The 11,315-nt window shown below is 50.1% G+C and overlaps 1 protein-coding gene across 5 annotated transcripts; it reads right to left on the bottom strand.

Moving 5' to 3' along the window:
* Window positions 1-1,493: 1,493 nt before the first annotated feature.
* LOC122392319 (ribonuclease H1-like) lies at window positions 1,494-9,942 on the bottom strand. 5 transcript variants are annotated; one of them, XM_043387033.1, is made up of 3 exons: window positions 9,883-9,942; window positions 2,226-2,769; window positions 1,494-1,964 (listed from the first exon to the last, which is right to left on the bottom strand). In XM_043387033.1, exons 1-3 carry the CDS (start codon window positions 9,897-9,899, stop codon window positions 1,767-1,769), a joined length of 759 nt encoding a protein of 252 aa, XP_043242968.1. In that variant the 5' UTR covers window positions 9,900-9,942; the 3' UTR covers window positions 1,494-1,766. The 5 variants fall into 5 exon arrangements, with proteins under 5 accessions (XP_043242968.1, XP_043242972.1, XP_043242967.1 ...); XM_043387037.1 differs by having other exon boundaries at window positions 9,647-9,913; XM_043387032.1 differs by lacking the exon at window positions 9,883-9,942 and adding an exon at window positions 8,373-8,548.
* Window positions 9,943-11,315: the final 1,373 nt, after the last annotated feature.

The following is an 11,315-nucleotide window of genomic DNA, read 5'->3' as shown; positions in this document are numbered from 1 at the left end:
CTATGCAATACGACTTCCTTCGATTAAGTTCGTGGCCTGATGGGCTCTGACCTGACCTTGACTCGAGGTCAACACCTTAAGTTGACCTCGCCCGGACAAAAAGTATACCATTCGACGCGCCTGAGCCAGGCGAACACAATGGTGCCAAAATCGCTGCTCTGCGGCCATTTTTTGCGAACTTATTTACCAAAAACTAAACCCTACCTTGGGCTTTTTGACTTCACCTCAGAGGTACCCGTTGACCTGGGACCTTAAAATCGGGTATCAATCGTTCTGTCTTGAAACGGCGCACACGCTTGTTTTTTCCGCGATGCTCTAGCTCCATTAGGGGCGAAAAGGCGAAAAGGGGTCGTACCAACCCTCCCCCTCGGCCGGCCAAGGGGGTGGGGGGTCCGACAATAAGGTCCGGCGATGGTTAAGCAGCCCCACTTCGTTTTTAGCATGTTTGCTTGTCACTGAGATCAACAAGTCAATCACAGATAATTTCTAGCACTTTTCCGGGCCCCCGGCCCAGTGTGCGGTGGCTGGCCTTCGGCCGCGCTCCGTGCTGCCGGCCGGCCTGTGCTGCCTCTCTGGTCTGGCTGCGACTATAGGCTGGCCGGAGACGGGACCGCTGCCGCTGGCGAGACTGCTGGTTAGTACTATCGGGTGATATGGTCTGGTCAGGTGGCGGTCGGCCGGCCAGCGTCTGGCAACGTTTTGTTCTGTTGCCACTTGCCGTGAGTGTGGGCGTCGTAATTAGTAGAAGTCGGAGCCGTCATCCTCCGGCAGACTGAGGTCAGGTGCTTTACCGTGTCGCAATCGCTCGCGTGTTTTTTTTATGTGATCGTGATTTGGTGAGACGTTCGGTGTTTCGTAGCCCACGGTCTTAGACACTAGTTCCGTCATATATTGCAATACGAAAAAGTGTAAAGCCGGCTTGGCATCGCGCTCACATTCCCTCAACAACAGACTACGGTCCCGCGCACTTTCATAGGTAAATACGACGTCCACTCCAGAAGTGAGACCCAGGAAAGCCAGACAGGGCAGGTGCACTGGGAACTCATAATGATTCCGTTCTTTGGCGGCTAAGGCATCATCTTCGTCAACTCCCCCCCCCCCCCCCGGCCAGATGGTCAACAAGTAATACCACGTGGTGGTTCCGGCGCACAGGCCAAGAAAAGCTCAAAAGTGGTGCCAGAAAAATAAGGCAAGAGTTACGGCGATTAGCACGCCACAGCGCGTATTCATATGATTGCACATGGAATAGGGAGCATATTGGGTGGTCAATGTCATAAATATACCAAAACGGAATGTACCCTGTTTTACATGCAAATAAAATGTGAAAACGAACTTTTGGGACACTCTGTAAGTGCAATTAACCCAGGAGATCCTATTTCCAGGATGACTTAAGTTTAATATTTCTCTGAAATATATGACTGTCTCTACTGAAAAAGTCTAAAAAATCTGGAGTGCACCTCGTACCTATTTACCTCACATTGGTAAGTCTTAGGTAATTGGTCATCTCACAGCTAATTCAGTATTTTCCGCACAGCATCACATGCCGATTTGATGGACGTTGGTGGATTTGATGGGCACATGTCAGCAGTTCAACACTTGTTTGCGACTGGCCATTGCCTAAGGACGCGAGATAGAACGGAATATTGACGAGACGGGACACTTAACCATGGATGAAGGCATCCATGGTCAAGTAGAGAACTTCATCCATGACTTGACCGTCACAAGGCGCCGTGCACAGAGTGAACACTGACCGGACTGGGTTGGCGTCACGTGGCAGTACCCGGCTGGGGCCCAGCGGCACCGTCCCCGCCGACAACAGTCCGCCGTCGGACGGTGTCGGGCGCTGGCTGCCGGTGCCCGGAACCCGTCCGCGTCCGAGAGCCGTCTCCGAGCTGGGCGGCGGCCACGGCCAGCCGATCGGCCGCCGCATTACCACCGTCACCAGAATGCCCACGAACATGGTTCTGAAACACCAGCCACACATGGTTCTGAAACACCAGCAACACATGGTTCTGAAACACCAGCAACACATAGCTTTGAAACACCAGCCACACATAGTTCTGAAACACCAGCCACACATGGTTCTGAAACACCAGTCACGCATGGTTCTGAAATACCAGCCACGCATGGTTCTGAAACACCAGCCACACATAGTTCTGAAACACCCGCCACACATGGTTCTGAAACGCCAGCCACGATAGGTAGCCCCACTGCTCGGTGCTCACCCATTTCACGGTGACGTCGTCCATGGCGCGTGCCAGCTGCTCGAGCTGCGCACGATTCTTGACGGGACCGCCGCCGGCCAGTCGCCAGCCGTTCTTTCGCCAGACGCGCAGCCAGCGGGTGGCGCACTCAATCACAAAGCGTGAGTCGGTGTGCACCAGGACACGCGAGAAGCCCGCCTGTCTGGCCAGCCGGAGCGCGCGGCCAGCCGCCTGCAGCTCTGCGCTGTTATTGGTGGCCGGCGGCGCGGCCAGCTCAGACACGTTCAGCCGATGGCCTGGTCCGAACCACACCCCGATGCCGGCGCGCGCGTCACGTCGCCCGTTGCTGCGGCACGCACCGTCCGCCCAGACGTGCACATACTTGTTCTCGTCGGTGGTGAATCCTCGGTCAGCCGGAGGCGGAGGCGGCTGTCGGCCAGATGAGGCCTGTCGGGCTGGAGCCAGTGCGGCCACAACACAGCCTGCACGCCAGCTGCAGTGTTTACAATGTGTGAATGCCCGGAAACGCAGCAGCCACGTGAGATGGGATATGTCCATTTCATCCCTGCCGAAAAGAAAATGCAGCTCATATTCATAAAGCAAGATTGAATTCATCTAACAATTACGACGAATCCCAGGGATGCCATGCATGCCATACGTCACTGTTACCAGAAAGCTATCTAACATAAGGTGGGGTCATTTGATATGAGTGGGACTGTTTGATATGCGTGGGGTATTCATAGACTACCGTGATCTACAGGGTGGAAAGTAATTATGTGAACATACTTGTTCTTCATCTAGCAATGGAAAAACATGGTGGTGGCTTGAAAATTTGAATTGTTACATCCTTATATGTGTGCAATACACTGACAAGAGTTGCAGCACAACTGACACCAGGATGTGAAGCACTGCTGGCCAAAGCGTAGCCCACACTTTCTGGAGCGGTCTGGTGAGGTAATCGATGTTGGTGGCTCCTAACAACTCTCTGAACCACAGGTACACAGAGGGCCCTCTCAGGCACAGACGGCAATCTCAGGTACATAGAGGGCCCTGTCAGGCACACAGAGGGCCCTGTCAGGCACACAGAGGGCCCTGTCAGGCACACAGAGGGCCCTCTCAGACACACAGAGGGCCCTGTCAGGCCACAGAGGGCCCTCTCAGACACACAGAGGGCCCTCTCAGGCCACAGAGGGCCCTCTCAGGCCACAGAGAGCCCTCTCAGGCCACAGAGGGCCCTCTCAGGCCACAGAGGGCCCCTTAAAAGATGAACAGAAGGCCCCATGAGGTATGCGGGTCATTTTCAGGCCACAAGGTGTCCTGTGAGGCCTACAGACGGTCTTCTTATATCAAAGGTGGTCCCTGGAGGTCACCAGAGGGCCCTCTGAGGTGAACAAAGGGCCCTCTTAGCCACCTCAAAGAGGGCTCTTTGAGATTAAAGAGGGTCCTCTAAGGCGAATAGAGGGCCTTCAAAGGCCACAAAGTGCCCTCTGAGGCCACTGGAGGGCCCTCTGAGGTGACATGGGGGCTATGTCAGGCCACCATGAGCCCTATGATTATCAGACCCTCTGAGATCAAAGAGGGTCCTTGGAGGTCATCGAAGGGCCCCTTCAGGCGAATATAGGGTTCTTTTAGGCAAACAGAGGTCCCACTGAGGCAAACAGAGGCCAGAGGGCCCCGTTAGGCACCACAAGGAGGTAAAAAAGATCAATCTGAAGCCAAAGACAGCTCTCTGAGATGAAATAAGGCCTTTTGAGGCCTCAGGGCTGGCCCTCTGATGCATAAATAGGGTCCTCTGAGGTCACCAGAGGGCCCTCTGAGGCGAACAGAGGGCCTTCTAAGCCGAACGGAGGGCCCTCTTAGGCGAATCAAGGGCCCTCTGAGGCGAACAGTGGGCCTTCTGAGATCAAAAAAGGATCTCGGAGACCACAGAGAGGCCCTCTGATGTCAAAAAAGAGCCCTCTGAAGTCTGAAGCCACCAGAGGGCTTTCTGAGGCAAACAGAGGGCCCTCTCAACAACCTCAGAGGGCCCTCTGAAAATCAAAGGGCCCTCGGAGGTCAGCATTGGACCCTGGCTCTGAGTGAAACAGAGGGCCCTCTCAGGCATCACCCCCGAGGGCAGTCGGAGCACTCTGAGAAGGCCACTTCAGTTCCAACAGAGGGCCCTCTGAGATGATATGAAGGCTATGTCGGGCCACTATGGGCTCTATGAGGCCAACAGGCACTCTGAAGACAAAGAGGGCCCTCTGAGTCGAACAGAGGGCCCTTTGGGACTATCAGAAGACTTTTTAGGCCAACGAAATGCCTTATGAGGCCAACAAAGGGCCTTTGGGAGAAAATCAGGGCCCTCTCATGCACCCGGAGGGACCTCTTGTCTAAGGCAGAGGGGGTCACCTTAGAATTAGATGATATAATGGCCATTTCAGGCCACCAGGGGCCTTATTAGACCAACATAGGTCCATCTGAGGTAAAAGAGGACCTTTTGAGGTATAAAAGGGTCACTGGAGAGAAAACAGAGGGCCCTATCAGATACCCAGAGGCCAGAGGGCCCTTGGGGGCCACTAGAGGACCCTTTGCAGCCAGTGATAGTCTTCAGAGGCCATCAGAGGGTCCCTCTGAGGGTAACAAAGGGTCCTTGACGAACAGAGGCCCCCGTGAAAATGCAGTTGGTGTCACAGGGCCCGGTTTGCATCAAAGGTCAGGTACTTAACTTATGTCCAGTTTCAGCACTCTGTTGCCGACGTGTTCCGAGCAGTCGCAAAAAAAAATTGTGGTAGCAGTGCACCCCCCCCCCCCGTTCGGTCAGGGCTCTTCTAAGTCGGCTTCTGGGCCACGTAACCAGCATGCCAAAAGCAACGTTCGAAAGAGCGTACCTACCTAAACAATAATTACGAAATTACTCTGGTCACTTTTTAGATCAGGTCAAAGGGCAGGTCACAGAGGTCATCCAAGGTTAAATTTCGCCAATTTTCAGGTCCACTTTAGACAATTTTCAACAGGGCTGCGGAGTCGGAGTCGGAGTCGGAGTCGGAGTCGGTCGGAGTCGACAGTTGTGACCGGAGTCGGAGTCGATTTTAGAAACCCGAGCCGGAGTCGGAGTCGGAGTCACCGAAAATCTGTCGACTCCGCAGCCCTGCTAGGTCTGCGGAGTCGGAGTCGGGAGTTGGAGTCGGTCGGAGTCGACAATTCTGCCCGGAGTCGGAGTCGGAGTCGGAGCTGGTTTTTGAAAGCCGGAGTCGGAGTCGGAGTCGGAGTCGCCGAAAATCCATCGACTCCGCAGCCCTGATTTTCAACAAACCACCGCATAACTCGGAAAGGAATAGAGCTACAGTACCTTGGAAAAGCGTGGTTAATAGCTCTTTTAACACCCGTTTCGTCGTTCACACCTTCAGGTCATTCAAATCCTGCTTCTCCCCACGCCAAAACCCCAGTTCCGGACTGGACGGGTAACTTTATTCCATGCGGGCGGCTCCCATTGGAGCGCACCGCAGCTCCTAAGGGAGCACAGCCGTAGCCGGGTGCATTGGGACTTGAGAGGGGGAGGGGGCTGGTAGGCCTGTCCTGTTGGACGGGCTCAGCCCCGGTGAATCACCAAGGTGCCCGCCCAGACCAATGTCTCCCCTCAATTACTATCATCCTTTCCGGCCCTGAAATGGTCTCGTCAGACCGAAAGGGCAAAGCCCAACAAAACAAACAAAGCTCTTTTGACACTCTTTCTGTAAACTGTGCTCAGATTTGACCTAGGGTCAACACTTCAGCCTGCAGGAGGCAAGGACTGCCAAAAAAGACGTTTTTGCGGAAAGTTGTTACTGCAACAACGTGTGATTCAGAACTTGCACGGCCAAACTTTTACCGGCATCGTGCTCCTTTTGTCGTGGCCCGTGAAATGAGCAGTAATGTGACCAAGAAAGGTCAACTTGAAAATTTAACCTCTGATCAAGGTCATAGCCTGACCGGAAAAGGTCGTGCTATGTACGCATCAGTCGATCCATATCATCGAACCGAACACATCTAATGTGTTTTCGTCGCTCTAGCGTGCCTTGATCAAAAGTTATTAGCGAAAAACCGTCAGATCTTTTGTGACCCAAAATGACTTCAGGGCTATAAACAGAGATCACATGTGCCATATTCCGCTTCATCGTGACATGGGTGCTCACTGCTCAGGTAACTGGGTGTTTAAGAGCGTTAAGAACAACGTCCATGCAAGAGAGGCGCCGGTACCGGAAACCGGGGTGACTTTGTATCACTTCTGACCAGGGCTGCGGAGTCGGAGTCGGAGTTGGAGTCGGAGTCGGTCGGAGTCGAAAGTTGTGACCGGAGTCGGAGTCGGAGTCGGAGTCGATTTTAGAAACCCGAGCCGGAGTCGGAGTCGGAGTCACCGAAAATCTGTCGACTCCGCAGCCCTGCTAGGTCTGCGGAGTCGGAGTCGGGAGTTGGAGTCGGTCGGAGTCGACAATTCTGCCCGGAGTCGGAGTCGGAGTCGGAGCTGGTTTTTGAAAGCCGGAGTCGGAGTCGGAGTCGCCGAAAATCCATCGACTCCGCAGCCCTGCTTCTGACCATTATGGTACAATATTTTCTATCACTATAGATTTCACTCTGGAAACCGTTTAATCATACCAATTGGACAATTTTCTATCTAACTGAGGAAAGTAAATGTCTTGAAATTTATAATAAATATTTTTTTAACAAAAAATGATCATTCTCACCCAGAGGCCGGGGTAACTATGATCACTACATTAAAACCACCTTATATGTGTCATAGGAGCCCTCGAAGGGGCTGGTGTGATAAACTTACAAGTTTTAAATTAAATAAAAGGCTTTGCTTGACACAAACTCACACAATTTAGAGCAAAACTATGAATAATTGAGGTAAACTAAGTTACATGCTCTGGGTCATAACTCACATTACAGAGCTATAAGCAGCAAAATTAGCTACTTTAACCTCTGACTTCAAGATTGAGTAACAGTCACAGATGTCCTAGGTAAGTCACAGGCTACCTGTCCTGCATCACACTTTGTCTGCTAGTGGCTGTGGGACCACTTGCCACACTGCTCAGTGCTCATGCCCCTCCCAGTTGATTGTCTTTTTCACTTCCCATTGATGCTCCAATTACCACTGAGATTTATCTTTCTTTATCTGGGTCTTTCTCATATTTACCATTATTATTGCTGGAGATGCTAGCGAATTTAGACTTCATGCCAATGACAACAACAAAAAAAAAAAAAACAAGCTGTGACATCAACATGATTATTTTAACTGGGACCGAAGTGTCTGCTATAATGCTTCTTGCTTTATTTAACCATTGGCATAGAAAATACAGTTCACAGCAGCAAAATGCTCATTTCAGGCCCAAAACTGGTCTATGATTCAAGTCACCTCGGGTATCAGTCACCTCAGTTTACGGTATTCTCTTAGCAGACATTGCCCCTGTTGCCATATCTAGTAGGGTAGGTTGTAGGTTTGTAGGTTATAGGTTGGTAAGCTGTAGGTTGGCATGTTGTAGGTTGTAGGTAGGGTTAGGTTAGGTTAGATAATATTTTGTTACATGTTTAACTGTGAAAAGACAAATGAGGCACACGTGAGACGTAGATATGGCAGCAAGGGCGACAGCTGCTAAAAGAGCAGCGATGCACCTTTCAATTTTCTCCCATTGGCTTATTGGAAAATTCTCAAAACTGACCTGACCTTTGCTCAACACTATCAATATACCGAGATATGCATTTTAACAGTTATGATGATGACTGAAATTGATTGATGGATCAATGACCCTCACTGATGACTGAAATTTTTAAAAGCAGTATAATCATCCCCCTAGCAGGGCGCAGGTTGACACCCTTTCAAATCAGGCTCCAAGGGCCCTTTTGACACTTAAGGCCCTTTCAACCCAGTAAGTGAAGGGCCCTTTTGACTGCCGACCCTCCCCCCTGGAATAAATCCTAGATACACCACTGCTTTCATCTTTTCAGCAATCTTTTCCATCTTTCCATCTTGTTTTTGGCAGTGTGAGGAAGGGCTTATGCAATCATCCACAAAATTTTATTTGAGTGGGGCACAAAAGCACACCTTATCATCTCACCAATTTTGCTCCAACGGTGGGTTAAAGGTGTCTACTCTACTAAATAATGAGAAAAAAAAGTTCAAGCAGTTAATATGCACCATTATTACCTTACCTTACCTTAGAAGTACACATAATTTTGAGGCCAAGTGGCAGGCCTATTGGACCGGATCATTACTTTAAACTTGCTGTTTCTATTAATCGAAGACTCAGGGGGCGTCGAAGTCTAGTAGGAAAATCTGGCAATCCCCGGCGTGACGTAACGTCGGGGATGACCGACGGCACCTTGCACTGAAAGATACGGCAGAACGGCTATTTTTGAAAAATGATTTAAAATACTTGGGTGCTGTTATGACACATTAAACGCTTATCAGCATGTTCCTCATCATGTGATAAAGCCATATCCGTGGTCGAAAATAACCGAGCCCCTCCCAATTTCCAAACATCGACCTTATAAGCAAAGAATGTAAGCGTAATCCTTAAGGGCGACTTTCCCTTACATATCCGTACATATGCGTCCTTATGGAAATCGGTAGTGTGGCGATAAGCGACGCGCGCGACATCTGTGGGGCGACTGTGGCGACACCTGGTGGCTGCTTTTCTGCTGTATGTAGGCATTGGGGTTTTACCAGATATGGTTCCTACTGCTACACCACTATGTTGACCCAATACTAGAAAGTTATTTTGTCCGTAAATGGCAAGCAAATTAAAAGTATATTTATAAAATTACTTATAAATGATTACGAGATAATAATGAAGAAGTTTTGATTGATTAATTATTTAAATATTTAACCGTGAAACTATATTCTGGTAGGTTTAGTAGAAATTAGTCCGTGCAACCTTGTATTTAGGGCCTTGCGAAGACTGATGAATATTGGATGTTTTTCCAGTGGGAGTAGAGTCAGGGACTTAAAGGCATTGACAGTAGGTGCGGATACAACAGAGGGAGGCAGGCCGTCCCAGCTGTTGATTGTTCTGACTACCAGAATTGGCAATACATAAAATCCACAATGCACATGGTGAAAGGTCTGTCTGTTGTAACACGCAAACTGGCCTCAGGACTAGGGATTGAATTTTAAGAGACATTAGTAGCGCAAGGCAGCATATATTTTTCTGCGAAACAGGAATCTTTCGGCCAAGTACGATAATCCACGAAAGCAAACCATTATCATGACTTCGTCAGGATGATTCAGACTGATTCAGACGAACCATTTCAAAAGAACTATGATATCTGGAACCCCAGCAAGTCGCTCAGATAAGTTCTAGAATTTTGAGCAGTTATAACCATTGCTGTGGTTCTGGAGAAAGAAATGTGTCACTATTAGCGAGAGGACAAAGCAAAATTTAAATTTAATGCCACAAAAGTGATTTAAATGGCTACAGAAGTACCTTCGACATTTGCGGCGAGGCGTGACAAGGTATGACGCGCATCTTTGAACTCATCATACATGGACCGACAGTAGTGTTGATAATTTATACTGTATACCAAACATTTTCGGAAGCGTGCACAGCTACGGGCCGCACGGAACAGTAAAGTAAGTGAAGATTTCTACTGTTAACAGCTTTCCAAAAATGCATGTTTTGTAATATTTTTGGATTTAGAAGTATCAGGAGTTCAGGATTACCAGCAACTTTTGCCCATCGCTCGTGACTTTGAAGAGACGGCCCTCTCGGGGAGGTTGTCACAGTCCGGGGCGATACTAGTGACATCTATTGGCACATATTTCGTCAGCAAGTTACGTTGCCAAACCATGTTCGGAAAAGTGTTCTCCTGCATATTACTTGCAGCAGTGATACTTTCTGCAGTACTAAGAACAGAAGAGGCTATAAAATACTCGCCTTGGTGCGGCTGTAAGGTGCGCGCACAGTATTTGCCGCTGCTTCCGCGCCCGGTACCCTGCAAACGTCATCCAAAGTACGACAACCGCAAACTGTATCTCACTTTACTTTTACTTTTATTAGCCGGAGATATAGAGCTAAATCCTGGGCCGCCGACCATAGAAAATATTTCGGACATACCCGCTTTCGCACGTGGATCTGTAGAGGACACAACAAAAGAAGATAGCACTCTACGCGATAAACCATTCGACAGCATCTCGCTGCGGTCCCGAGCAGTAGCACGACCACAGCCCGACCGTCCTGCGCCAGCCGTTGAAACAGCGGCCGCTGCGCCAGGCGCTGTAACAGCAACCGCTGCGCCAGCCGCCGTAACAGCGACCGCTGCACCGGCAGCTGTAACAGCAAACGCCTCGCCAACCGCTGTAACAGCAGCCGCTACGCCAGCCGCTGTAACAGCAGCGCCAGCTGTTACTTCTGACAACAAAAGTCCCCAGAGACGCCCCGCACAACATCCTGGCGACACAGTGATGGAGCCGATTCCTGGACCGTCTTTCGTATCAGTTAACCTGATGGATGTCATGGAGGCGATAAGGCTGACTCAGCTTAAGTTGGACAAAGTATCTAGTGACCTTCTGGAAATGAAGCGCACTGTTGACTCACTTCTCCATCGTGACGTTCATTCAGCTGCACCTACGACTACCTACAGCACCTACGGGGAAAACGAGACTCTGCGAGAACACCAAGGACGGCCGCGAGACCTAAATCGAAATAGCGACAGACCTTCTCACGACAACAGAGGCAGTAAGAGCCGAGACATAATGATCGTCGGTGATTCTAATGTCCATCACCTGAAAAAGAACAACCACCGAGCAAACGTCACCTTTCGGTCAGTATCAGGGGCCAAAACTGAGCAGATAAAACAAAGCGTCTGTGGGGAGCCTCCTGCAGCGCCCTTTGTAGTGTTACATGTCGGAACGAATGACCTGGCGCTGAAGGGTTCCGAAGAAATAGCCAAAGGCCTGGTTCAACTGGCTCGGCAGACCAGCGCTCGCGGAGTAGAACATGTGTTTCTCTGTAGCGTCACACCTAGGAAAGATCATGGATCATTCGTTTATAGTAGATCTGAGAGTGTTAACAATAGGCTTAGATCGCTATGTGTGAAAACCGCTGGGGTCTCTTTCATTGATTTGCGCCAACATCTCGACAGATGTCCCTTTAC

This window comes from Amphibalanus amphitrite, unplaced genomic scaffold, assembly GCF_019059575.1.
Source record: "Amphibalanus amphitrite isolate SeventyFive unplaced genomic scaffold, NRLGWU_Aamphi_draft 000481F_arrow, whole genome shotgun sequence".
NCBI lineage: Eukaryota > Metazoa > Arthropoda > Thecostraca > Balanomorpha > Balanidae > Amphibalanus > Amphibalanus amphitrite.
The sequence above is the reverse complement of the archived record's forward strand: the minus strand, read 5'-3'. Positions and strand labels throughout refer to the sequence as shown.

Bases quoted from the DNA above. Each gene is read 5' to 3' on its own strand.
- LOC122392319 (XM_043387032.1), bottom strand. From the start codon at position 8,392: ATGTGTACTTCTAAGGTAAG. The intron at 2,770-8,372 runs GTAAGGTAATAA...TCTTTTCGGCAG, and splicing joins ATGTGTACTTCTAAGGTAAG to GGATGAAATGGACATATCCC. The intron at 1,965-2,225 runs GTGAGCACCGAG...CTGGTGTTTCAG, and splicing joins ACGACGTCACCGTGAAATGG to AACCATGTTCGTGGGCATTC.